Here is a 27,617-nt window from a genome sequence, read left to right as displayed (position 1 = left end):
ATCACCGACTGGATGGACATGAGTTTGAGTAAACTCCGGGAGCTGGTGATGGACAGGGAGGCCTGGCGTGCTGCAGTCCATGGGGTTTCAAAGAGTCGGACACTAGCGAGCGACTCAACTGGACCCAGCTGAGAGGATTTTCGTGCCACTCACAAAGAAGGCGGCAAAGAGCCACGCCCCTGAACGGAGACAGCTTTAGTGCCACTCACAAAGATGGCGACACGGAGCCACGCCCCTAGCCATCGAAGCCGTCCAATGGGGTGGGCGGACCTGGAGGTCGGAAGTGGCGCATACCGGAAGTCCATCCCACCGCTCGACCGCCCGGGTGGTCCAGGCTGCTGCGAAGGCGGTGGCGGCGGGCGCTACTTGGGCTATGCGGCTGGATCCGCGGCTTGGGGGCGCCGCGGCGCTGCGGCTGCTGCTGGCGGCCCACGTGGTGGCGGCATTCGAGCCTATCACGGTGGGCATCGCCATCGGGGCGGCGTCGGCGCTCACCGGCTACCTGTCTTACAAGGACCTGTACTGCCGCTTCGCCGAGTGCTGCCGCAGCGAGCGGCCGCTCAACGCGTCGGGTACGGCGGGGCTGCCCTGGAGGGGCTCGCGGGGCGCGGGAGACAGGCCTCTCGCGGGCGTCAGGGCCCCCGCACCCCGCGCTCACCCTGGGATGGGGTAGGAGGGAGAAGAGGTGGGGTTTCGGTCCCGGCTGCCGTCTCGGAAGCCGTGTCTTCGGAGAGATCCTCCGGATCGTGGGGGGTCTGCCCAACTTCCTCCCTAAAAGTTTGCAGTTCTTGGGAGGACAGTAAGAAGAAACTGAAAAAGCAGCCGCCCTTCTGTGCCGTGTCGACCCTGTTAAGTACCTTTCAGATGTGCAGCTTCCGCCCCGAAAGCCCACATCTGACTCTCGGTTTTCTTCCAAGCCCTTAGGGTGGCTGGGGGAATAGCACAGCAGCCCAGTCGAGAGGGCCAGTCCTTGGATGAGCGAACGCATTTAGCTTCCTTCTCCAGTCCCTTTACTTGGAAGTGGCCTCGTGTGACCGCAGCCCCGTGGTTCCGCCTCAGTGCCAACCCTGGGGTTTGGCAGAGATCACATGCTGGACCACTTTGCTAACCTGTGCCTTCCACTTTGGCCAGCTGGGGCGAGCACTGCTTTTCTGGTGCGTGTTTAATGTGTATTTTTCTCTGTTGTTCTCGGGCTGGCTCCTACAGCCCTGAAGCAGGACTTGGAGGAGAAGCTGTTTGGGCAGCATCTGGCCACAGAGGTGATTCTCAAGGCGCTGACCGGCTTCAAGAACAACAAAAATCCGAAGAAACCACTGACTCTCTCCTTACACGGCTGGGCTGGCACAGGCAAGAATTTTGTCAGCCAAATTGTGGCTGAAAATCTTCACCCCAAAGGCCTGAAGAGCAACTTTGTCCACCTGTTTGTGTCGACCCTGCACTTCCCTCATGAGCAGCACATAAAACTGTATCAGGCAAGGAATTGTTACCCCGTCCTCCGGCTTCTCTGACTGGTCTGGGTGACCTGCTCCCTGACTCCAGCCTCTGTTTCTTTCTTTGCGCTGCAGTAGCCCCAGACCCCACTGGTTTAAGGGACAGGTCCCCCATCCTGGTGACCCTTTGCCATTTGCAGTTCTGCAGCTTTTGCCTCACCAATTCCAAAATAATACAGCGGGGCGTGGGCATGCTTAGTCGCTAAGTCGTGTCCGCCTCTTTGCCACCCCATGGACTGTTGCCCACCAGGCTCCTCTGTCCGTGGCATTTCCCAGACAAGAATACTGGAGTGGGCTGCCATTTCCTTCTCCAGGGGATCTTCCCCATCCAGGGATCGAATCCGCGTTTCCTGCAGTGATAGGTGGGTTCTTTACCACTCAGCCACCAGGGAAGCCCAGTACAGCGGGGTGATGCTCCGTTAAAAGATGGAGCCAAGAGCGGGAAGGTGACGTGCTCCCCGCAGTCTTTGTGACCTTATGACAAATGAGAAACTGGAACCCAAATCTCCTGTCTCCCAGTCTGCAGGGTAGCCGTGCTGTGCAGTGAGCATGCGCAACATCCCCATCCGAGCCCTTGGTTAAGTGAAACAGACTCAAATGGCTTTATTTAAGGCTCCCTTGGGAATTCCTTGGTGGTCTCGTGGTTAGGACTCCATGTTTTCACTGCTGAGGGCACAGGTTCAATCCCTGGTCAGGGAACTAAGATCCCTCAAGCACAGCCAAAAATGAAAAAATAAATTCCTGCCTGTGATGTAGCTTCAGCTTGGCCTCCGCATTTAAGCAGTGAGGACCAGAGGGTTTTTTTTCCTCCTCAGTGGCGGTTTTTCCCTTTGCTCCTCCCGTCCTTCATGTTCTTGGCATTGTATTGTTAACTTGTCCGGTAGGGCTCTTGTTTAAATGGACATCCTGTATTCCTACATCCTTAGTGTTCCTACTTAGTGTTAGGTGGGGACTGAAATAAGGAATAGGGACTGAACAAGGAAGTAAAAGTGGATATTTGCCACATAAACAGTAAGACAGGGAAGACAGCCAAAAAGAGAATGATTTTCTTATTTTCCAAATTCTTTCATAAATCCCTAGAAATACAGGCACACATGCTTGTCGTGAAATGTCATCTAGGTCAGCGTCTTTGTTCACTATACTTGTAACACCATTACAAGGCACTGGCTTTGGACACAGCGCTGGTCTTAGTCTAGTTTCTTATTCCTCAGTATGTCTAGTAAAATTGAGATTTCCGTCCACAGTGAGATGAAAATTATCAGTTGGTTACCACTGAAAAGATAAATATTCTTATACTTATTCTTAAACATATCTTATACTTCTTATACCTTTAAAAAGTTGCATTGGGTTCTTCATTTGAGTTAGGAAAACACTAATTTGCCTTTTAGCACCCATCTCTCTGCTGGTTTTCATCCCCCTCCCCTTTTTTTTCTTTCTTTTTTTAAAATTCAATTTTTTAAACATTTATTTAATTGGAGGCTAATTGCAATATTGTAGTGGTTTTTGCCATACATTGACATGAATCAGCCATGTTCCTCCTACTTTTTATAGATGAAGTTTTGGAAAAGTAGTTACCCAGTGAGTGCAGGTTAGGATGTGGTTGTTGTTGTTAAACCCCAGAGAGCTCTGATTTTTCACCTTCCTGAGCGTGAAGAACAGTGTAGCGCTTTTCCCCTGGGCACACCCTTTTGAGTCCCTGTGGCCCATTTTTTCTTTTATGGTTGGTCCAGGACCAGTTACAGAGGTGGATCCGGGGTAACGTGAGTGCATGTGCGGGCTCCGTGTTCATATTTGACGAGATGGATAAGTTGCACCCGGGAGTCATTGACGCAATCAAGCCGTTCCTAGATTACTATGAGCAGATCGATGGTGTATCTTACCGGAAGGCCATCTTCATCTTTCTCAGGTCAGTGGGAGGTGTTTCTTGAGTGGGGATGTACCGAGCCCTTCATTTTCCAAGGGCTAGAAATGTGGGGGGGACAAATGTGCCAGCCTGGCAAAAGTAACTTGCAGACTTCTTCCGAGTGGCTGGTGTCATCATGGCACTGGGCAGGGGCAGGAGGAAACGAATGAAGGAAATTGTTACTGATAATAGGCCGTTTCGCTACCTACACATGTCATCTCTGGGGTTGGTAAAAAGTCATAGCGTTGCACACCAAGTTTTTTTTTTTATCTCTGCCTGAGAAAACAGATTTTCAGCTCGTGAGGGCAGATGCATTTGTTTTTTCTCTTTCTTTGTCTAGTAAAACATAGTAAATACTCCTTGGTTAAAAATAAACTTTTGAGAAATATCACAAACTGATTCCATCTTAGAAAACTCACAGTGTTTCCTGATAAGTGACATCAGTAAGAAGTCATTACACACCTTTAATACATATAGACTGGTTTATCTATTTGGCTGTAAGCTGAAAAGAAACTGAAAAGGAAAAGAAAAAACAGTGAACTTAGAGCAGGCCCGTTTCCTGATTAGACTGTCTTTTTCTTGAAATTGATTGTTATTGGAGTCGAGTTGGTTTAGTGCTGTGTTAGTGTGTGTGGGAGTTTGTTGGTCGTTGCTCAGTCGTGTCTGACTCTGTGACCTCAAGAACTGCACCACGCCAGGCCTCCCTGTCCTTCACCATCTCCCGGAGTTTGCTCAGACTCATATCCATTGAGTCAGTGATGCCATCCAACCATCTCATCCTCTGTTGCCCCCTTCTCCTCCTGCCCTCAGTCTTTCCCAGAATCAGGGTCTTTTCCAATGAGTCAGGTCTTTACATCAGGTAGCCAAAGTATTGGAGTTTCAGTTTCAGCATCAGTCCTTCCAATGAAGGACTTCCAATCAGTCCTTCAGGACTGGTTTTCTTGAGGATGGACTGGTTGGATCTCCTTGCAGTCCAAGGGACTCTCAAGAGTCTTCTCCAACACCACAGTTCAAAAGCATGAATTCTTCAGTGCTCAGCTTTCTTTATGGTCCAACTCTCACATCCATACATGACTACTGAAAAAACCATAGCCTTGACTAGATGGACCTTTGTTGGCAAAGTAATGTCTCTGCTTTTTAATGTGCTATCTAGGTTGGTCATAGCTTTTCTTCCAAGGAGCAAGCGTCTTTTAATTTCATGGCTGCAGTCACCATCTGCAGTGATTTTGGAGCCCAAGAAAATAAAGTCTGTCACTGTTTCCATTGTTTCCCCATCTATTTGCCATGAAGTGATGGGATCAGATGCCATGATCTTGGTTTTTTGAATGTTGAGCTTTAAGTCAGCTTTTTCAGTCTCTCTTTCACTTGCATCAAGAGGCTCTTTAGTTCCTCTTCACTTTCTGTCATAAGGGTGGTGTCATCTGCATATCTGAGGTTATAGCAAAGTGTTATATACATATGTACACTGTTTTTTAGGTATTTTTACCCATCTAGGTCACCACAGAGTATTGAGTAGAGTTCCCTGTGCTGGACAGTAGGCTCTCACTAGTTATCTTTTATAAACAGTAGTGTGTATATGTCATAGAGAAGTCAGTGTGTGATTTTAATCTGGTTTCTCTGGCAAACTCAGCAATGCAGGCGGAGACCTCATAACTAAGACGGCCCTTGACTTCTGGCGGGCCGGGAGGAAGAGAGAGGACATCCAGCTAAAGGACCTGGAGGCGGTGCTGTCTGTCGGGGTCTTCAATAACAAACACAGTGAGTCTCCCTGAGTGGGTGCCCTCCACCTGGCCCACAGCATCACCCTTCTCTTTCTCTCTCTCTTTTTCATTTTGACTCTGCAGCTTGTGGTTTCTTAGCTCCCCAACCAGGGATCGAACCCGTGCCCTCTGCACCGGAAGCTCAGGTCCTAACCACCAGACCGCCAGGAAAGTCCCAACCGTCTCTCCCTTTCAGAAAACCACAGAATCCGCTCACCCCTGTAGCTTGGCTGAAGTAGGGACTTTTTTTGGAGGGCGTGCTATTCTAGAAGCCAGTTAGTGGGGGTAGCCAGCCAACCCTTACATCAGGCTTGACCAAAAGCGAATCTTGAGGGCCGCAGACGTGGGGAATGTGCTGGGGTGGGGATGAGGACAGGCCCTGTAGGAGCTGCATGCTGGCGGGCTGACAAGGACGGAAGCGGCAGGAAACCCAGCTGTGCCCTGTTTCCCAGGTGGCCTGTGGCACAGCGGCCTGATAGACCGGAACCTCATCGACTACTTCATCCCCTTCCTGCCCCTGGAGTACAGACATGTGAAGATGTGCGTGCGGGCGGAGATGAAGGCCCGCGGTTCCGCCATCGATGAAGACATCATCACCCGAGTGGCAGAGGAGATGACGTTCTTCCCGAAGGACGAGAAAATATACTCAGACAAGGGCTGCAAGACTGTGCAGTCACGGCTGGATTTCTACTGAGCCCTCGGCAGGCGGGCTGAGACACGACCGGGTGCCCAGCAGACCGGGGGCCTGGCCTGAAGAAGCACTTTGAAGACCTCCTCGGGGTTTGCACATTTGCACCTGTGGACTCGTGGGATCCGGAAGGTTCTAAGGGTTGATTTGTGAAATGATGCTCCGCTGTCGAGTGGACTTGTGTTGCAACATGACGGCAACGCAGCTGTTCATCACAGTTGGAAATGAAGTTTTGAAATCCACCTCCCCCACACACTTAACTGACCTTGACAGAAGTGCCTTGAAAACAGAGGCCAGGGACTCTTTCTGACCCAACGGTACCCACACCCCAGAAGCTGAACTGAAGTTCAGGGGCTAATGCAAGCCAGGGAGCATTGGTTTTCACCTGCCAGAAACACTCTTCAGCTCTTGTTCTTTTTCTTCTACAGAACACGTTCGCCAAGATGAAGTATTCTCAGGTAACATTGGTGGCACCTTCCGGCACAGATTGTCCAGCGGGAGAACCCAGGCCGAGCACACGGCTGGGTGAACCGTCTGCTTGTGGGGTGGGGGCTCCGTGCCAGGCCCCTGCGGCCCTGCAGAACGGGCAGGACCTCTCCTTCTGTCCGTGGCTTTGCTGCTGTTTCCAACCCTTGTCATGGGATTCCATCTCCAGCTCTCACTTGGTGTTGACCGCAGCCTTTCTGGTACTGCTGCTCCTCCTGAATTTCAGCCATGGCTCCGGGTCCCACCAGCCATCTCATCTCTAGAGATGGATCACAACGCAGCCGTTGGCTTTGAGTTTGAGTCCTTGGTTCCCATGGTGGAATGTTTGTTACAGTTTACATGTCGATCAGCTTTTCACTTGACTCCACAGAACCATTTGAAATCTGCAGAACCCCATCTTTCTCCACAGAGGACACGTGCCAACTGGACGATCAGCTTGCATTGCCAAAGAGAAAGTATTCTACACTAGAAATGCTTGCGTTTTCAAGGATATGGCTGTTTTTAATAATGTTTTTACTTGGGAATCTTAGATAATAGAGAAACGAAACATTGCTTATTTTAAAACATGGGAAGGGATAATTGCCTGTTCCTTTATCAGATGCTCTTAAAACAGACGGTCTTGGCTGGTCCTGGGTGTCATCTAAGAATGATGTCCTTTATGGTGGTGGTGCCAGGCTGCACTGCCCTGGCCTTGGGGAAATAAGACTTTGATTCCAGCCAGTGTGAATCGCTCTATCTTGTGGTTGCAGTGCAACTGAAGACACGTAATGAGAATATGCAGCTTTTATATATATATAAGATGTGGCAGAATGAATGTTCCTACAGCATGGCCGTGCCTTATAGAGGATCACACTTAGTCTTTTAATGTCAAGGTGAGGCTTGAAACTTTTAGTACATGTCCTCAAGTTGGATCTAAGTTAAATTTCTTTTATAACCTTTTGGGTTTCTGGTCAGGAGGGGATAAGATTTCTTGTTTACAGTGATGCAATAAACTCGAGACGTGTTGGCTACCTTTGAAGTGCTGTTACTGACTTGTAACTTGAAAAGGCCACAGATGCCCACGGCCCAGCCTCCTCACCCCAAGTAAGACTGACCTACTGAATGTCAAATAATAAGGCTTAAATTTTATCATGAGATGCCACTTGCAGATTTTTTTTCTGATTTGGGAGCTCTGAGCTGAGGAAAGGCTCTTTAATAACTTGGGTGAATTAGGCTTACTGGACTTGCTGGTTGGCTGTCTTCACATCGTTTGCCTTAAAGGCTGTTCAGTACAAAGTTAAACTGGATTAGATGATGAGTCACACCCCAGGTAATTTTTGTGGATGTAAGCACGAGAAAGAGCTGGTCTTACTTTATTTTTTGGCTGCACCCCCTGGCACGTGGCCCCTTAGTTTCCCACCCGGGGTCAGAGCCACACCCCCTGCACCGGAAGGCAGAGTCTTAATCACTGGATCACTGGGGAAGTCCCAAGCTGGCTTTCTTTCAAACAGATACGCTCTAAAATTAATGCAGGCAGGAAAGCGAGGCCCTAAAATGTGATTTCACGGCTGCCATTCTGGACCTACAGTGTGGCCGAGCTCAGACCAGGAAACCTGCTTGCCTGGTCTTCCTGCCCAGAACCTGGAAATAACGAAATCCTTGTTACATTAACCAGATCTCAGCTTAATCCCTCAACCTGGGCTCTTCAGTGAGTTATTTGTTCACACTGGCTCTTCCCAGGACCAAGGATGGAGCTCTTTCTAGAAAACAGACCCTCTTCACCACCAGGTCACCCACTCCCCCCGTTTCCAGGTTGGAAGTGCACATCCCGTGAGCCTGCCCTCTCTCCATTGGGGTCCCAGGCCACTGCTGCTTCCACTTGTCCCCATGCAGCCTCATCTGGAAGACTGAACTTTCTAGGTGAGTCAAGGGACCCCAGTGTCCCCTAATAGGGACTCCCAGGGACTGGGGACTTCAGATGAATGGATAGCCCCAATCCGTGACTCCTGGGGACACAGCAGGCCAGCTTCAGGGCAACATCAGGAACTCTCCAGTGCTCAGGGGCGCCTTAGGGGGCCTGGGTGGCCTTAGTTCCTGTACTGGGTGCGTAGCCCTGAGGCAGGGGGTCCCCCCGTTTTCTGTGCCTGCTAAAGACTGCCCCTGTGAGCACTGCAGACACTCACACCCACAAGAGCCCTTGTAGGCACACGTGTGTGCACAATGCAAGGTATTTAGGCCCCTACACTGCTCTCACTCCTGCCTGGCTTCTCAGTGGGGGCTAGGTCTCCAGACTTGAATGAATTTCACAGCTGCGAGTCGGGAGCTCCGTGAACCCGAGACTCCGGACACCCCAGGGAACTGAGCAGAGCCGGAGCCACCCAGATCCTCGGCTGTCACGCCCCTCCCCATTTCGGCCTGGGGGCCTGGGGTGAGGCCTCAACTCAGCCCAAGCACAGAAGGTAGGGCCTCAAGGTGTTTTTTTTTTTCCCCACTTTAAAAAAAATGTATTCACGAATCATATTGTAAAGTGGCAGCATTTGCATTTAACAAATAGAAACACCGTGCTCAGCATCATGGGGGAAGAAGCTAAGCTTTCCTAGAGGTTTGGGGAGTTCTGATTAAACATGATAAAAATGAGTAAAAACATATGAAAAACCGTATTTTTATGAAAATTTGGCAAAACCTGCCACTGAGTGCATGACTCATTCAGGAATGGAAAGCAGAGAGGGGCCTTTTCAAAGCTCACTAACAGGCAAGCGATAGGCTTGCAGACACTTTTCTTTCCAGGAAATTCTGTTTCTAGCAAATTGTTTACAGTGTTACTAAGATCATTCACAGTGTTACAGTTCACAGTGTTACTGTGATGAACACTCTTGGGAAGGACACTTGGGCCTTATCTGTGATGGGCCTGGGTGTGTCTGTCTGCGATCTAAGGCTCATCGCCCTTGTGATGGCCATCCCATGACAGGTCTGCTCGCTGCTCCAGCCTCGGTCCCCAGTCACGCCACCCTAGAGGACAGACTGAGGGTGGCAGGCACGGGCATTTATGCAGTAGTGACATCACGGTGTACGTTGTAATGATAGGGAATTACGAAAAGACACACACAAGCCAACAACTTAAGAGTCTGAAAAGCTTCTCACAATGTTAAAAACCATTTTAAATAAAAATTATCACATTTTTCAGTAAAACTGATTCATCCTTCCTTGAAACAGAAACACCTGAAATTAAAACATGATTTTTTAAAAAAAAAATCATGAGCCCTGGCTTGGGTGGGCTGGGAGCGGGCTCCTCCCCGCCTCTGCAGGCCCTGGGGGCTGCTGTCTGTCTGCATCCGTCACGGACAGCCTGTAGGTTCTGCTGGATGAAAAAATGCCCAGGAAGTGCCTGTCCTGTCACACAGGAAGAATTCATTTCACTCTCTTCCAGGACTGCTCTGGCGCCGTCAGTCATCGTAGTAGTAATCTAACTTGGTGAATACGGTTTTGCAGCCTTTGTCGGAGAAAACTCTCTCCTCTTTGGGGAAAAATGTCATTTCCTCAGCCACCCTGCTCACAATGTCCTCGTCCACCTCGTAGCCTCGGGACTGCATTTCGACTCTGATGCACATCTTCAGGTGTTTATACTCCAGCGGGAGGAAGGGAACGAAATAATCAATGAGGTTTCGGTCTATTAAGCTGCTGTGCCAGAAGCCACCTGGGAAAAAGAAAAAGGTGCTGTTCATCCACCGTCGGTCCGCCCATCTGCACGCATCGGCTGGGTGTCGACCACGAGGTGGAGCCCCGTGCCTGCCCTCAGCGGGGACTGATCTAAGCAGCAGGCAGACTGACCATTCAGCTCGTCAGCAGCCGATGACAGGGTGGCACCACGGTGGGCGGGGAGGCCTCTCAAGACTCAAGACCTCAAGCGGGAAGGAGGCTCACCGGCCATCCCCGGACAGACAGGCCATGCAAGCAAGGGACCAGAGACAGGCTGGCAGGTTCACAGAAGGGGAAGGTGACGGGGGAGTTCCCGGGGAAAGACCAGCCTCTCGGAAATTTGCGACTGGCTGGGGTTCCCGTGGCTGGATCAGTGACGGTGCACACTCACTGCTGCCGCCTCCGTGTCCAAACCCTCCAGAGCGTTTGGGGGACCAAAGGCTAGAGCCCCAGTAACGTGTGAAGACAGTGCTGTTGCGGCCGCAGGGCGGTCACGGGCCCTCCCAGACCCCCGGCCTCTGGACCCCCGCTCCCTCCTCTGAGGCGAGCCAGCACCGCTGGGTCCCAGCCCGAGGTTCTTCAGAACTGTCTCCCTTCCGCCCTCCCGCTTCCGTCCGGTGCCATAATCCCGGGCTGGCTCTGCCGCCCTTCCCACCCGGGTCTTCCCCATGCCACCAAGCGCTTCTCTGACACCACCCAGAGGCCCTAGAGTTCCCCTCGGTTCTGCTGACGCGGCACCCGGAGACTGCGGCAGGTCCCACAGGCCGGGCGCCGCCCCACGAGACAGCCCCCCAGCCCCCGACCGGAAGTTCCGGCTGTCCCCTGTGCTCCTGAGGGGCCGCCGCCGCCCCTCCTTGGGTTCAATTTCTTTGTAAGTGGAGCTCATGGAACTCAGAGAAATCTTTTATGACTAGACTGCCGGTTTATTATAAAAGGATGTGACTCGACCAGCCAGCTGGAGACGCAGGGGGCAAGGGATGTGGGAAGGGCCATGAACTCTGAGCCCATCACTCTCCCCAAATCTCTGCGTCTTCACCAACCCGGAGCTCTCCGAACCCCGTCCTTTAGGATTCTTACGGAAAATTCTCTACCTAGGCATGACTGATTAAATCACTGCCCACTGGCCACTGAGTCAACCTTCAGCTGCCCCTCCCCTCCCCAGGGGCCTGAAAGGGTGGGAGACTGAAAGCTCCAGCCCTCCAATCCAGGGCGGTTCTCCTGGGAAGCGGCCCCCACCTTAGGTATTCTCCAAAAGTCACCTCACTTAACAGACTCCGGGTGGCTGAAAGGGGCGTGTCAGGAACATCAAGACACCTTGATGGCTCTCACTGCTTGGAAAGTCCAAGGGCTTTAGGAGCACTGGGCCAGAAAATGTGGACCAAGGCCAGACATACGTTCTCACTGTCCATCACAGCATCGCAACTGGGGTTCATTCTTGCCCTGCCCAACAGGGCTCTGCACACAGCAGGGGCTCAGTCAACATCTGACTGCCTGGATAGGGTGGAGTCTGTGGCCGTGGGAAAGAACCAAACTGAGTGCTGGGCAGTAGGCCTGCAGCAAGTGGGACAGCCCTGGCCAGTCTCCCGAAGGCCTGCCGGACTTGCCTGAGGCTGGGGACGGAGCACAGCCAGGCAGACGTTGACCTGCCTCCAGGGTTCACAAGGGAGGAGCCGCCCAGTCAGCCAGTATACGACCCCCGGTAGTGCCAGGGGCTGCGAATGCTGAGTTGGGGCCATCAGGCAAGGAAGGCAGAAGGCTAATCAGCCGGGGAGTCAGGACAACCAGAACCCCCAGAGAGACCCCCGAAGAGTGCTCAGCTGGAGCAAATGACTTTACAGAGCACTGGCGACCACTCCCTGGTCCGTCCTCAGCCTGACAGCCACTCCCCCCCCCCCCCCCCGCCCCGTCCCCACCCAAGTGCACTGGGACTTCAGCCGCCTGCTCCACACCTCTGCTCCCAATGCGCCATTTCTCCTGCTCCCTGCAAACCTGCCCCTCCTGGAGGCCGCCCCCTGAACGAACGGGGCGGGGCAGGGGGGCCCTGCCAAGTGCTCAGACCAGATCCTCAATTCGTTTCTCATTCCCACACAGCCCTTTAGGAAATCTCACTGTTTCTACCTTCAAAATACACGCCAGGCCGCCCGTGACCGACCACTCCCACTGCTGCGGCGCCCGGCCCAGCCACCAGCACCTCCCCCCTGGGTTGCTGCAGCCGCTCCTCGCTGGCCATCCCCCGCCCCCATTGCCGCCTTGTTTGTTCTCCACCTGGCAGCAAGGCAGGCCGGTTACAACTAGGTCTCAACAGGGCAGTCGGCTCAAAACCCTCCAAGGACTCCCTTTTCCACTTGCAGCCGAGCCCTGCTGTGGGTCCCCAGGCCTTCCACGATCTGCAGCCCACCCCGAGCTCCAGCTCTTCTCTGGCCTCCAGCTCTTCTCCTGCGTTCTCCTGCCCTTCGTCCAGGCACTCTCCCACCTCAGGGGCCTCGCGTGTGCGCTTCCCTCTGGCGCACTGCTTTTCTCTCATTTCCACATGGCTCCCTCACTCCTCAGGTCAGCTCAGATGTCACCCTCACGTGAGCCTTCCCTCACCACTCTATTTAAAACTGCAGCCCTTCCTTGTCGGGCTGTTCCTCCGGGGCACAGACCCTCAGAGTTCCATGGCAAGGCAAGAAAGCAAAGGGCCTGAGAGCCCATCTCCACCAAAGCCTCCCCGGTAGCCATCCTTGTTCCACCATCTGCTTCGATTTAACTGAAGGAAACAGGAAACAAATATTTAAGATCTTGAGGATCAACGAAGTTCCTCTTTCTTGAGTGTGAGTAAAAGTCACCTGGAGTGTGTTTACACAGATTCCCTCAGGAATTCAGACCTCAGCAGGCCTGGGGAAGAGACCGAGAATCGGTCCCAGGTGATGGGGAGGCTGTCAGTCTAAAACAGGATGCAGGATCATGAATGGGGCCAGGGGAGGGGTTTGGTGGTAGGAGCAGATAACCCCATTTAATGTGCTTTCTTTTCTTTCGCTGCGCTGCACTGCATGTGGGATCTTACTTCCCTGACCAGGGTTCAAACTCACGGCCCCTGCATTGCAAGTGTGGAGTCTTAACCACCAGACCGCCAGACCAGTGCCCCCACTTACTGTTCTTGTTATTGAAGGCCGACACAGACAAAGCATGCTCCATGTCTTTGAGCTTGATTTCTTCCCTCTGCTTTCCACTTCTCCAGAAATCTAAAGCCACATCTGTGATCCTTTCTGCTCCAGCGTTGCTGCGGGACAATTCCAGTGAATAAGGACTGGGGTGTTTCTCCCCGAAACCCCCAGGGCTGGGGCTCAGTGCTCGTCAACCATGTCCTGGCCCCGACTTTACCTGAGAAATATGAAGATGGCTTTCTGATAGGAGACCCCATCCAGGTTGTCGTAATAGTCTAGGTAAGGCTTGATGGCGTCTATGAGGCCGGCGTGCATCTTGTCCATTTCATCAAATATGAAGATGGACCTTGCACAGGCACTCACGTTGCCGCGAATCCACGACTGTAACTGATCCTGAGTGACAAGGGGGAAGCCAACAGAGATTCTCAGAAGTGCGACTGACACAGCGGGGGAGCACTATTAACGTGGCACCTGGGGTCTACAAAGACTGCATTTACAAGAGCTTACTGTGTGCTTCCCGCTGTGCCGAGAACTTCACAGCTCTTCTGTTCCTCACCACAACCCCACAGAGTGGGCATCATCACGCCCATTTTACAGATGAGAAGACCGAGGCACAAACAGCTTAATCAACTGAGGTTCCAAAATTTCCCCAATGTTACAAAATTGGCCTGTAACAGAGTGAAGATCTGAACCCCACCCTGCCTGATTCCAAGGCCCCACACCCTGATTATAATTCTTGTCCTGTGACTTGTCACATGGATGCTACATTGCTAGTCCTCGGTCATCAAAATGAACATGTTAAAACGTATCCTGTGGACACCAGCCTTCTTGGGAGAAAGCAGAGACCGAGCAACCTCTTCCCTGATTAAGTCCTTGGAAGAGCCTGGAGAAGGGCTCTAACGTTTCGAGAAGGGTAAGGAGACCTCAAGAGCACACGTGCTCGAGGATGTGTGTGGGAAGGAAACATTCCTGAGTTTCTGAAACAGTGCCTGGAGACTGCTGGAATAAATCTGCTTAAATGGAACATTCCCTACGAACATTATGTAGGTACTTCTTGTATTAAGCAATCAAGATGAGGAGAGAGGACCCTTTTCATCAGAAATTTGAGATATGGTTTTTCAAAATGCTTTCCTAGATGTTTCTCCCTATGATAAGGAGAGGGCTTCCCAGGTGGCTCAGTAGGTAAAAGAATCCGCCTGCAATGCAGGAGACACAGGAGACCTGGGTTTGATCTCTGGGTCAGGAAGATCCCCTGAAGGAGGACAGGGCAATCCACTCCAATATTCTTGCGTAAAGAATTCCATGGACAGAGGAGCCTAGCAGACTACAGTCCATGAGGTTGCAAAGAGTCAGACACAACTGAGGCAACTAAGCACACACACAAGGTAAAAAGAAAGAGTTAGCTATTAGTTTCTGAGGAAAATTCTGGAAGCTATGATATAGGTCTTGACTTCTTATGATCTGGAGTTTCGCTTGGCTACTCAGACCATGCGTACAGTGTTCCATGGGTGCCTATTAACCAAAGCAGTAACTTTGCTCTGTTCGTGAAAAGTCACTTCAGTCGTGTCTGACTCTTGCGACCCATGAACTGTAACTGAACAACTCCCCTGTTCATGGGATTCTCCAGGCAAGAATACTGGAGCAGGTTGCCATGCCCTCCTCCAGGGGATCTTCCCAACCCAGGGATCGAGCCCGTGTCTCTTAGATCTCCTGCGTTGGCAGGTGGGTTCTTTACCACTAGCACCACTTGGGAAGCCCAACTCTGCTCTGTAGATATGAGCTAACCTCTATTTACAGAAGAACCTCAGGAGAGCTGGAGTGACTTGAACAAGGCCACAGAGTGAGTCACTGTTTAAACGAGAATTCCCTCAGGTCTGGCGGGCTCTAGCAGCCAAGGCCTTCCATTCTGTTCCTCCCTCTCACAGACAACAGAGAGTGTACATGGAGCACTCACTACAGGCAAGACCCTGTTCTAAGCACGGTTCACCCGTTTTATTGTGATCTTCCAAAACCCATCAAAGCAGTTAACTACTGCATTTCCTATTTCACAGACCAGGAAACTGAGGTGCAGGGAGGTTACGTAACTTGCTCAGTCACACAGCTATTAAACAGCGAAGATGGAATGCTAACTAGGAAGAGCAACTCGTCCCTATTTGCCTGGAACTTTCCCAGTTGTAGCAGCGAAAGCCTCACATCCCAGGAACTCCTGGGCAGTGACCCTGATGCTCATCCAAGCTGAAGGGAAAAATGTGTTCACACAGGTGAGACAAAAAAAAAAAAGGGCAATAGTTACCAATGATTTGAACGCTCATGCGCTGAGCATCATGTTACATGACAGGCTTAAGGCCTCAAGAAATTCTGACTTCCCTGGTGACACAGTGGTTAAGACTCCCAGCTTCCACTGCAGGGGGTGGCACGGGTTCAAACCCTGGTCAGGGAACGAAGACCCAACATGCTACCTGGCATGGTCAAAATTTTTTTAAAAAGAAATTCTCACAGCTGCCATTTGACAGATGAAGAACCTGAGTCTCAAGAGAAGTCAGGTGACTCTCCCAACATTACACAGCTGATAGGTGGGAGCCTGGGGCTCAAATTCAGGTGTGTCTGCCCTGGAAGCCAGGCTGTTAAATCAGTGAGTTCAAGTATAAAAGCAAACTTAGGCCTCCCTAGAAATGTTTTCCCTTTTATAAAACATGTTAGATTTGAAGAGCTTTAACCAGGATTTGATTACGTCCATCTCTAAGATCCTACTACACCACTTACTGAGTACCACCCGCAGCCTGTTTTCAGAAACCAGCTTTGATGGTGTCATTGCTTCTGCCATCTCCAATCCTCTGTAATTTCCACACTTTTTAAAGGGAAACGGCCACGTGTGGCTGTTTTCAGGGCTCACTCCTTTCAACATAGAACATCCAAATCCATCCCCCAACAAAGAAACCCCAAAGCAAGCATCATCCCTGAAGGACTCCAAAATTCGGCCCTTGCCTTATACAGAGTGATGTTCGAGATGTGTGGGAAGTGCAGCGTGGCCACAAACAGGTGGACATAGTCACTGTTCAGCCCACCCTCGTAGATATTCTCCGCGATGATTTTGCTGACAAAATTTTTGCCAGTGCCTGTCCACCCGTGCAGGGAGAGGGTGAGAGGTTTCTTGGGCTTCGGGTTGCTGATGAAGCCAGACACAGCATTTAAGATGACTTTCTTTGCAAGATGCTGTCCAAAGAGCTTGCTGTCGAGATCCTTCTGCAGCGCTGAAAAAAAAAACAAAGCCAGTCAGGCGGAGGGTAGGGGGCACACCTGGCAAAACGTAGCCCAGTTTACAGGCTCACGCAAAGCCAGCAAAGCCCGCTAAGCTCTTCCAAGCGTTTACTGGGACGCAGACATAGGTAGGCACTAGGCCCAGGTGGCCCGTGAGTCCAGGAGGCCCTCCCTCTGCAAGTCCTGCCACACTTTCGGATGAGACCCTGGCTCCAGAACCTCCGCCAACAGCGCGAGCCCCTCACCCCGGCCCTGTCCCTCCCCACCCGAAGGCCGGCAGGAAAAAAAGGGCAGAGTAATTCGGCTCCGCCGCTCTGCGTCGAGAGAGCCCCCACCAGCCTTCCCGTCTCTGGCAAGGAGCGAGCAAGAAACTCTCTGGAGGAAGTTTCCGATCGTCCACCAGCCCGCTTTCTGGGCGAAGGTGCAGCTGGCATCCGCAGGTCTCAGACCAAAGTCCGGTCGGCCTGCGATCGTGGCCCAGGAGCCAGGCCCCGTGCCGCACGCCGGTTCCGGGTCTGGCCCGACCCCCCTGCCCCACCAACCCCCGGCTGGGCACTGCCCGGGCTTCCCGGCCTCCTGGCTGGCCCCCAACTCTGACCCCCTTCCCAGCTCAGGCACCAGACCCCGGCCCATCCTACCTTCCCGGCTGAGGCTCCGCTTCGGGCTGCAGCACTCGGCGAACAGGCAGTAGAGGCGCGGGTAGGAGATGTAGCCGGTGAGGACGCCGGCCAGGGCCAATCCCAGGCTGATGGGCTCCACCGCCCGCACCGCCAACGGCGCCAGCAGCAGCAGGCCCAGCGCGGCCCGCCCCAGCTTCATGCCGGGACCCGCGCCGCCCCGCCCGTTCTCGCGCCTACCGCCGACCGGCGCCGCCACCAGACCGCGCTTCCGGTTCCTCCCGCCGGCGCCGCCATTCTTCAAAGGGGCGGATCGCCTCCGACGCCGGCGGCCGCCATCTTTGTGAAGGGCAAAGCCCTTTCCTGCTTTAGGCGCTGGGGTAGTTGGAGGAGCCATTTTTTCTTTTTCCCTTCTTTTTAGTAAAACTTGCTTTTGGGGAACAGTTTTGCATGGGCTTCCCTGGTGGCTCAGACGGTCTGCCTGCAATGCGGGAGACCCGGGTTCGATCCCTAGGTCTGGAAGATCCCCTGGAGCAGGAAATGGCAACGCACTCCAGTACTCTCGCCTGGAGAATCCCACGGACAGAGGAGCCTGGTAGGCTACTGTCCATGGGGTCGCAAAGAGTCGGACACGACTGAGCGACTTTGCTTACTTACGTTTATAGAAAAGTTGAGAGGAGAGTACAGAGAGGTTCCATATTACCACACCCTCGCACGCAGTTTCCTCGATTATTTACATCTTACATTAGTAGGTTTTGTTGTTGCTGTCGTTAGTTATGTTGCTGCTGCTGCTAAGTAGCTTCAGTCGTGTTTACATTTGTTAAAATTAATGAGCCCATGTTGAGATATTGTAATTAAAGTTTTTTATTTCCTTGTTGTTTAGCCGTTCAGTTGCTTTTTTTTTTTTGCGACCCCAAGCCAGGCTCCTCCGTCCATGGGATTTCCCAGGCAAGAATACTGGAGTGGGTTGCCATTTCCATCTCCAGGGGATTCCCCCCAGCCAGGGATCCAACTCGTGCCTCCTGTTTTGGAAGGGGGATTCTTTACCATTGAGCCACCTAGGAAAGCCCTGATCTTTTGTAGGATCCTCAACTATTGGAATTTAATGGTCTTCTTATGATTAGATTGGAGTTGTGGGTTTGGGGGAGGAATATACTTTACAGAGATACTCTTTTTATACCATCGTATCATAGGTACTATAATCAACATGATTTATGACTGCTGATGTTGACCTTCCTCACCTGGATAAGGTAGTGTTGGTCAGGTCTCTCCCAGGTAACAGTTACTTCCTCTCATTCATTCATTCATAATTTTGAGGATCTCCTATGGACTAGATCCTGGAGATTAAAGAAAAAAAAAAATGAGGTGCAGGTGAATCCTGCCTTCACTGACCTTGCATCTGAGTGAAGGGGAAGAAAAGGAAATCTCTTACAGATGAGAAAACAGGCTGCAAGGCAAATGGATGTGTCCAAGGATTTAATAAAGAAGCTGAGAGCAGGACTCAGATCCGACTCCAAAGCCAAATGTCACTAACCACACGATACCTGACTTAAATCAGCCCAGGGGCCAACCAACCTGTTCTCTCATCACAGCCTGTGTACCTGCCTCACAGAAAGCGACACCACTAGTGGCACCAACCGGACAGCTCCAAGTCTGGAGCCCATGCGGAAGGAGAGAACCCTCTCAGGGGCTGAGCTCGGCTTCTGAGCTGCCCAACCCCAGAACACATGATCTGAGTCACTGCTGGTGCAAGACGACGCAGAACAAATAAGGCGGGATCCATTTCATATTTAATATTAAGATGCTTAAAATGATAGAGATCACTTTTTCTTTTTTTAATAAAAAGAAACATAACTGTAAAAGTCAGAAAATACTAGTGTTCCTTTGATCTTACTTTCAGCTGGATCCACTGTAAAAAGTGAAGGAGGCATTTCTGAATCTCACTCCAGATATTTGAAAACAAGAGACAATGACTGCATGTATTATAATGAAGGCCCAATCTAAAGGATATCATCTTACCCTGAAACACAGAGCTGTTTCCTCCTGACCCAAGGCAAATACTAAGAGAAAGTCAACATATTTAGAAACAAGATTTAATAATGCTCACAAGACTAGTTTGCCCCCAAATGAAAACTACACGTTGTTTCAAAAGATTACAAATTCAATGCCTGAAAATCCCAGGTAAGCAGTGGGACTGACAGAGTCTGTTTTGGGAGCCATCTGCTAGCCAATGAGCAGGCTTCTGTCCAGGAGATCTTTTATCATGGGGACAAAGGGAGTGGACAACAGTTACTTATGCCCCACGCTGCACCTCTCCCCATTTAGCCTCCCTCAGTACCGCCTGTTCATCTTCTTGAACTTCTCGTAATGATAATCATCCGTGGCCTTCTCATTAGCAGGACGCTTGCGGTTGGGAGGGGACCCTGAGAAGGAAAAGAGTAAAAGCTGTTTACCATGCTAGAAGCCACTGATAGGCTTAGCTTTGCACAGGCTAGGTCAACCATACCTGTGTCTCACTCTCGAGAGGCGCCCTAATGCCTGCCCTAGTCAACAGGAACATAGGAGGGCCTCAGTAAGTACGTGTTACTGAGCAACAAGCATGGTGGGGTCAGGTGCCAGCTGCAATATGCTGACTTTAGTGTTAGACCAGGTGAACAGCAGAGTCCCTTGCACTGCAAAGAGATCAAACCAGTCAATCCTAAAGGAAGTCAATCCTGAATATTCATTGGAGGGATTGATGCTGAAGCTGAAGCTCCAATACTTTGGCCACCTGATGTAATGAGCTGACTCACTGGAAAAGACCCTGATGTTGGGAAAGACAGAGGGCAGGAGGAGAAGAAGGTGACAAAGGATGAGATTTTTAGGTAACATCATTGACTGAATGGACATGAGTTTGAACAAACTCCAGGAGATAGCAAAGGACAGGGAAGCCTGATATTCTTCAGTCCATTAGAGTCACAAAGAGTCGGACGTTACTCAGCAAATGAACAATAACAAATTCAGCAAACTCTTAACTGCACTGAGAGTGTGACTAGGTGTCAGGCATGGCACAAGTACTTTTAGACATGACTTCCTTTCACCTGCCCAGAAATCCCGGCAGGGGCACGTTACCATCTCTCCTCAGAGAGGTTAGCTGATTTGCTCAAGGTCACTCAGAAAGTGACAGGAAGCTAAGCATTGAACCCAAATCTGGTGCATCTAAAACCTGTTTAACAGATATTAATAACAGGAAACTCTGGGAATCAAAGACTACTCGGCCAAAGTGTTACAGGAAATAATTTCTGAAGTAGGAAGGAAGAACCAGAGAAGTCTCAGCAAACGTAGCATTTCCTAAGAATTGTCCCATTGTCGATGAAAAAGATGACACTGCTTGGTGCTAAGAGCACGTGGGGAAGGGCACTGCTGGATGCGGCTGGCGGGAGAACACGTCAGCATCACGCTTCCAGAGGATCATTTTGTCGAGTTCTCAGAAGGCAGCGTTAAGGACATGACAGAGTCAAGGACGATCATCATTACATAGGGAAACGTGGGCAACAGCCCGAGTGTCTCGCCAGGGGGAGGCAATTAGACTAAAGGATGTCCACCTGCACAGCAGAACGTGGTGTGCCCACTGAAAGGGAAATGTCATTTACTGTCACGAAGAAACAGGCAGTGGACGGACACTGAAGAGCGGTGATATCCTATTAAGTATGTATACAATATATGTGTGTTTTTTTTAAAAGTCAGGAAGGGTACAGAGTTGGCCCTCGGTATCCATGGCTTCACCAACCAACCCCAGGCTGTGCAGTGCTGCATTTGCAATCGCTGTAGGTTGGCAGCCATGGGCACCGAGGGCTGACTGTGGAACTCGAGCTTGAGCATCCACAGACTCTGGTGTCGGCAGCAGGTCCTGGAACCGGTCCCCCGAGAATACTGAGGGTTAACACGATGTAACAATGTTGTGTGTACCAGAAACTAACACAGCAGTGGGAGGCAATTATATTACAACTGAAAAATAAATAAAAAGAACCCACTGTATAGTTCAGGGAAAAAAAGGATCTATTGTACAGCATGGAGAACTATACTCAATATCCTGCAATAAACCATAACAAAAAAACCATGAAAAAGAACACACATATGTACGTGTAACTGGCTCACTTTGCTATACAGTGGAAATTAATGCAACACTGAAAATAAACGATGCTTCAATAAAATAAATATTAAAAACAAAAAATGGTAACTGTGGCCTTCTTTGGGTGGTGAAATCATGAGTAGCTTTTGTTTTTGCTTAGTCAAGTTTTCTGAGTCTCTGTTACATTTGATAGCCCATTGAATCCTTAGAGCAACCCCCAGTGGTACATTGTATTACCCCATTTTAAAGGTGAGGAAACTGAGGCTTGGAAAGGGGATGGCACACAACCATGGTCTGGAGAAAGAACTAGAACCCAGATGCCTTGGCCCCAAAGCCCAAGCGCTGCCCCTCCCTGCCTCCACCGACCCTTGGCCACGGCCGCCCCCAGTGGCCCCAAGGCCCCTGCTGTACTCACGCTCAGGCTCCGGCTTCTCTGTGTCCCCCACGCGCAAGGGTCGGGCTTTGGGCTCCTCTTTGTTTCTCCGTATGGGAGCATTGAGCTCCTCATGGTAAACTGGACCGAAAGAGACCAGGGGGTGTGTCAGACAGAACAGCGGGACCCAGGGACCTCAACCCAGTGGTGCAGGGTGGAGCCGCCCCCCTGGCGACGCGGTGCTCACATCGGTTGTGCTGCACGTAGTTCACAGCCATGTTGGTGGGCACGAAGGAGGTCTCGCTGTCTTTCTTCTTGTTCTGCTGCTCAGCCAGCAGACGGGCCTTGGCGTCCTCCGTGGAAATGATGTTTTTTATTTTCGCACTGTGGGGAGAGAGAGGCCACTCCACGGTTAGAGTTCTGCCACTACGGGCCACAGATGGAACTGACTGGAGGGGCTTGAAGCACCCCTCCCCGCTCAGCTGCATAAGGATGTCATCTTTCTCAGGGCATAGCTCTCTACAGTTTACCAACTCCCCTGCGGCCAGAGTATCATGGCACTCTCACAGCATCGGAGATGCAGGATTTACTCTCTTCTGATCGAGGGGAAACTGAGCCAGAGGTCAGGTGAACTGGTGAACACCCTAAGGCTCAAAGCCAGTGAGGCCAGCAAGGAGGTGAGAACTCAGATGTCTCCCAACTTTCTACCACACCTGAAGAAGATTCTGACCCTGTATTTCCTCCACAAAAGTCCCCTTTTAGAGCGGATGCTTTGTAGTTAGAATGAAAGGAGGATCACCGGGTGGGTGAACCTTATCACCACTCCTGCTGAAGAGAGCAGGCGCTACAAGCACCGACTGGAAGAGCTGTGAACAAAGGCTAAACAAGAACACTTTCAGGGCTTCCCCGGAGGTCCAGTGGTTAAGAATCCACCTTCCAGTGCAGGGGACGTGGGTTTGATCCCTGGTTGGGAAACTAAGATTCCACATGCCATGGTAAGCCCGCACGCCACAACTAGAGAGAAGCCAGCATGTCACAATGAAAAGATCCAAAATGCTGCAACTAAGACCCGAAGCAGCCAAATAAATAAGTAAATATAAAAGAGAAAACAGAAAAAAAGTATCCCTCTACTTCATAAAATAAAACAAATACTTTTGTTTTTGGTAGCGACAGTTCCCTGTGTCTTTAACTCCTCTGATCAACCCAAAGAAACTCTGGGCAGCAACCATGTCGGCAGGCCAGAGAGGGTAAGTTTGTATCTGTAGGTTTCCAAGGAGACAAGTTAAGAAACAGCCCCCTTAACTGTTACCTGGAAAGCAGAGAGCTAGCCCTTCTGCCTAGGGGAGGGAGAGAGGCGCGACCGTGGGTCTGAAACTCACTCAATGCCAAGGTCCACCTCAGGGATGCCGCTCAGCATCTGGTTAGACAGCATCTCCTCCGTCTTCTTTGCTGAGGAAACCCGGATGTTTTCCGGCAGCTCATAAAGGCAATCCTCTGCATTCTTTGGTTTGACTTTCTGTTCCTCGTGTTCCACGATCCCTTTCCGCTTCTTCAGCTCTGTCTCAATGTACTTCATCCTGAAACGAGATACCTGCAGGCCTCAGGGAGAGGGAGGACTGCTCCAACCCTGGCCCAGAGCCATGATGGGTGATGATGAAGTTGTCCTCATTCCATGGAGAAGTGAGAAAAATAAAAATAACTTTTCAGTTTTTAAATCAAGCCAGAAGTTTTCAATTTAAAGCACCAATCTATATAATGAGATCCTGTCCCGCCACATCATGTGTAAGTTTCTTTGATGGCAGTTTTTATTTAACAGCCTTGGTGGCAAAATGAAAAATGGGCAAGTCCAGTGTTTCTCCCTGCAATTTTCTTTAGGGGATGGGATGGGAATATTACTAGCCAAGGAATCTAAAAATTCTAAGAACCACGTTCCTAAAGAATTCTTGAGGTTTTCAAAGTTCTCAAGCCTGAGGTGGTGGAGTAAGGGGGACCAGGGACACAAGAGGGATCATATTTGCTGTTTTTGGATAAGATTAGAAATGTCATCTGTGACTAAATGTCTTAGACACTATCTGGCTGGAGCCCACCCCCAATCGCTCACTGCTGAAAAGACTGACACCTACATGTCGGCATCCTCATCCCTTCGGTTGGTTTCTGCAGAAAATGATGTCCCCAGATGGAGGTCTTCCTCTTCGCTGATCCTACAAAAAAGAAAACAGTGAAGGAGAGCCTTAGAGTCACAGATAAATGAGGCTGAATATGATGCTACATGAATAAAACAAGTATGCAATGAAATGTACAACATCTGTCCGCAGTTGGAAAAAAATAAGATACATATATAACACGTAAACAGAAGGAACTCCAGGAATATACGCAAGCACACTGACGGCCTCTGGAGAAACTTCAAGGGTAGTGAGTAGATATATTTATTTTTCACTTTTGCATTGCTTGTATTATTTTGGTAATTGTGTTTCTATGTTTTTCCTGAAAAAGAAAAATAACTTCCACATGGGTTTGAAAGACAATATACAATGCATCTTTACAAGAGGTGCCTACGTACATCACACTAAGTTAACTTTTGAAGACTTTCTTTTGCTTTTAAACAACATACTCTTTACAGAGCACAAAGGGTACTTCAAGCCGTATAAAAGCTGCAGCAGGTGCCAGCTCCCTGGAGGAGCACAAACCCAGGCAGGCGGTGCAGGTGAGTTTGTATCTGAGCCTGTTTTGCACGTACTTATCTTTGCCCCTTTCCTTTAGTTTCTTCATGTCCACCATCCCGCCTGTCTTCATCTGAAAGGGATCATCCTGCAGAAAGCAAACAGCGGAGAAGCAGCATCTGTGTAATTTGCAGCGGAATGTTTTGTTCTTAAAGAAAACTCAATCACCCACTGAAGAGCAGTCACATCTTCCCACTGCCCAGGGAGGGTCCCACAACTCACCACTAGAGTGGTCTCCTCTTGTACCTTCTCTCCCACCAGCAGGGCAACAGCACTGAGAATAACCAAAAAGCAGAGGAGAGAGAGAGAGAAAAATGGCACAGTTCAGAGACAAGGAGAAACATTTAGGAAGTCTGAAGAAGCATTCAGGAAGTCTGCAATATTAGTGTGGGGTTAAGATTTGAGGAGTGGAAACCAAAGTCAGATGGAAACACCTACAAGAATAACAGGGATCAAGAGACACCCTAGGGACTTCCCCTGTGGTCCAGTGGCTAAGACTCTGCACTCTCAATGCAGGGGCCCTGGTCGGGGAATTATCCCACATGCAGCAACTAAGAGTTTGCGTGCTTCAACGAAGACCGAAGATCCCATGAGCCACAATTAAGACCTGGTGCAGCCAAATAAATAAATGTTATGAAAAAATAAGAGAGCGAGAGAGACGCTCTAGATGCTAGAGATGGGGGCAGTGTTCACCTCAGTGGTACACTTTCCTACAAAGTCATCTTGGCTTAGAAACCTCATTTCTAAGATTTTGCCTTCATGGAAAATGAAGCTAAAGACAAGTGTAGGAAAATACTACTGCAGCCTTATTTGGTGGTGAAATTTGGCACAATGACCTACAGATCCCAAAACAGAGGGGGTAAGTTAAATTATGGTATGTATATCTGGTGGAATATTATGCAGCTATGAAAAAGGTTTTGGGGGGAACGATTACCCACAATGTGGATGAATACCCACAATATCATGAATTGAAAATACAGTAGTTCCCCCCACCCTTAGCTGTGGTTTCACTTTTCACAGTGTCAGTTTTATCTATGGTCCAAAAGTATTAAATAGAAAATTCCAGAAATAAAAAAATTCGTAAGTTTTAAATTAGCTATCAGCTATTATAAACAGTGTGAAGAATCTCTGCCCTCTTGCCTGGTCCGACAGAGGAGGTGAACCACCCTTTTGTCCTGAGGGTCCACACTGTATACATGACCCACCTATCAGTGTGGGGAAAAATAGTCGGCATAAGATTAGATACTATTCAAGCTTCAGGCATCCACTGGGGGTCTTGGAACATAGCCCCTGTGGATAAGAGGAGACTATTGAAGCGCAGAATAAAAATAAGGCTGCTCACAGTCTTTACAAAAGAGAGAGAAAATAGGCAGGGAAGAACATTAAATGTCAACACTGGTTAGCTCTTTATGGGAGAATTATACCTACTATTTATTTTCTTGATTATACCTTTCTAAAATTTCCCAAACTCTTATCAGCGTGCATTTCACAGTTAATTTAAGTGTAAGAAAAACACCAGTCTGGACTTCCCTGGGGGTCCAGTAGTTAAGGATCCACCTGCCAACGCAGGGGACACGGGTTTGATCCCTGGTGGGGGAAGATTCCGCAAGCTGAGGGGCAACTAAGCTTGAGTCCCAACTACGGAGCCCACATGCTGCAAGTCCTGAAGTCCGGGCACCCTAGAGCCCGTCTTTTGAAACAAGAAAAGCCGCTACAACGAGAAGCCCAAGCACCGCAACTAGAGAAAGCCCCTGCATACAAAGGAAGACCCAGTACAGTCATCAGCTCAGGTCAGCCGCTCAGTCGTGTCCAACTCTTTGCGAACCCATGGACTGCAGCACACCAGGCTTCCCTGTCCATCACCAACTCCCAGAGCCTACTCAAACTCATGTCTGTCGTGTCGGTGATGCCATCCAACCATCTCATCCTCTGTCGTCCCCTTCTCCTCCCGCCTTCAATCTTTCCCTGTATCAGGGTCTTTTCCAGTGAGTCGGTTCTTCATATCAGGTGGCCAAAGTATTGGAATTAAAAAACAAAAACAAAAACAAAAAACACAAGCAATGAATGACCTGTAACTCTGGAAGAAGTGAAACTTGCTCAGTTGTGTCCCAGTCTTTGCAACCCCATGGAATACACAGTCCATGTAATTCTGCAGGCCAGAATACTGGAGTGGGCAGCCTTTCCCTTCTCCAGGGGAATCTTCCCAACCCAGGCATCAAACCCAAGTTGCCCGTATTGCAAGCGGATTCTTAACCAGCTGAGCCACGAGGGAAGCCCAAGAATACTGGAGTGGGTAGCCCATCCCTTCTCCAGCGGATCTAACCGGGGTCTCCTGCATTGCAGGTGGATTCTTTACCAACTGAGCTATCAGGGAAGCCCAGGGTAGCTCTGGAGCAAACTTCAGGACCACAAGTCTCAGGTAATGTCCTGGTTGAACATTTGCAAACAACAATAACAACGCTTGAATCCCTCTCCAGGCAGTACAAAGTGTAAAGTGTGTCAAGAAAAGGAGCTGTCTATGTCTGAGAATGTATTTGTGACAACGACCCGGGCGGGGGGAGAGGAGTCGGAGGAGGTGGTGTCTCTGTCATCCCCTCATGTTCTGGATCCTCGACTACCAAGCGGTACCCACCTCACCCCGTTGGGCCTCTTCCTCAAGTTCTGCACCTCTCGGGTCTCTTCCAGTTTTAATCTTAAAAGAGGAAAAAAAAAAAAAAGGCAACGCACAGGCTGAGACACCCTTCACGGGACTCAAAGAGTCAAAAGGCAGCTTCGACGGATACCAATGACTGGCCGTCTAGCCGCCAGCAGTGGTCCAAAGAGTGACTGTGTCTCGACCCACCAGGAGTCAGATCCACTTCGCATCCCAGGGGCACCCCTCCCAACCATGAGACCTTGCGGGGGGGGGGGTGGTGCGGTCTCATCCCTAGGAGCCTCGTTTTCTTCGTTCGCAGAGGGGTAACGACACCGCTCACAGCAATGGTGTCAACGAGGTACCCGGCTGGTCGTGAATCCCCTTAGGTTGCCTCTCTCTTCCTGCCTCGTGGGATCCCGCCCCAAACGCACCGAACCTCCTCTGAGTCCTGCTCGTCTTCCTCCGACTCCGAGTCGGCGCGGCGCCGGCGGAAAGTCTTCCCGGTGACCGGCATAGTCGCACCGGCACCGCGGCCCAGAGCCGCCAAGCCTCTGCGCCGAGAACTGGGTTACTTCCGGCGCGCGGCTGTGAGGTCAGAGCGCCGGCCCCGCCCTGCCCCGCCCCCAGCTCCGGCCCCGCCCCCGGCCTACACGCCCATCTGACCACGCCCCCGTCCGTGGCGTCGGCCTCTCCCGATTGGGCAGCCCAGGGGGGAGGAGGCGGGGCGCGGCTGGCCGGGCCTCAAGACCCTGCGC

General features: G+C 50.6%; 3 protein-coding genes across 6 annotated transcripts; 1 reads left to right on the top strand and 2 right to left on the bottom strand.

Annotated features, from left to right (window-relative positions):
- The first annotated feature begins 295 nt into the window (after window positions 1-295).
- TOR1B (torsin family 1 member B) lies at window positions 296-7,337 on the top strand. 3 transcript variants are annotated; one of them, XM_042245540.2, is made up of 5 exons: window positions 296-572; window positions 1,207-1,472; window positions 3,221-3,396; window positions 5,024-5,151; window positions 6,270-7,337. In XM_042245540.2, exons 1-5 carry the CDS (start codon window positions 374-376, stop codon window positions 6,368-6,370), a joined length of 870 nt encoding a protein of 289 aa, XP_042101474.1. In that variant the 5' UTR covers window positions 296-373; the 3' UTR covers window positions 6,371-7,337. The 3 variants fall into 3 exon arrangements, 2 of the variants coding, with proteins under 2 accessions (XP_042101474.1, XP_027822107.1); XM_027966306.3 differs by having other exon boundaries at window positions 5,606-7,337; XR_009599726.1 differs by lacking the exon at window positions 3,221-3,396 and having other exon boundaries at window positions 6,270-6,382.
- Window positions 7,338-9,423: 2,086 nt separating this feature from the next.
- TOR1A (torsin family 1 member A) lies at window positions 9,424-17,274 on the bottom strand. The gene is made up of 5 exons (XM_004007147.5): window positions 17,045-17,274; window positions 16,134-16,399; window positions 13,366-13,541; window positions 13,137-13,264; window positions 9,424-10,000 (listed from the first exon to the last, which is right to left on the bottom strand). Exons 1-5 carry the CDS (start codon window positions 17,223-17,225, stop codon window positions 9,750-9,752), a joined length of 1,002 nt encoding a protein of 333 aa, XP_004007196.4. The 5' UTR covers window positions 17,226-17,274; the 3' UTR covers window positions 9,424-9,749.
- Window positions 17,275-19,100: 1,826 nt separating this feature from the next.
- Window positions 19,101-27,427, bottom strand: C3H9orf78 (chromosome 3 C9orf78 homolog). 2 transcript variants are annotated; one of them, XM_015094143.4, is made up of 9 exons: window positions 27,294-27,427; window positions 26,860-26,919; window positions 24,450-24,501; window positions 24,245-24,315; window positions 23,631-23,708; window positions 22,887-23,084; window positions 21,755-21,891; window positions 21,550-21,648; window positions 19,101-19,446 (listed from the first exon to the last, which is right to left on the bottom strand). In XM_015094143.4, the coding sequence occupies exons 1-9, from the start codon at window positions 27,374-27,376 to the stop codon at window positions 19,355-19,357; spliced, it is 870 nt and encodes a 289-aa protein (XP_014949629.2). In that variant the 5' UTR covers window positions 27,377-27,427; the 3' UTR covers window positions 19,101-19,354. The 2 variants fall into 2 exon arrangements, with proteins under 2 accessions (XP_014949629.2, XP_060267657.1); XM_060411674.1 differs by having other exon boundaries at window positions 19,101-21,648.
- Between the last annotated feature and the right edge of the window lie 190 nt (window positions 27,428-27,617).

Source organism: Ovis aries, chromosome 3 (assembly GCF_016772045.2).
Source record: "Ovis aries strain OAR_USU_Benz2616 breed Rambouillet chromosome 3, ARS-UI_Ramb_v3.0, whole genome shotgun sequence".
Taxonomy (NCBI): domain Eukaryota; kingdom Metazoa; phylum Chordata; class Mammalia; order Artiodactyla; family Bovidae; genus Ovis; species Ovis aries.
Note: the sequence above shows the minus strand (reverse complement) of the source record. Positions and strands in the feature narration are given on the sequence as shown.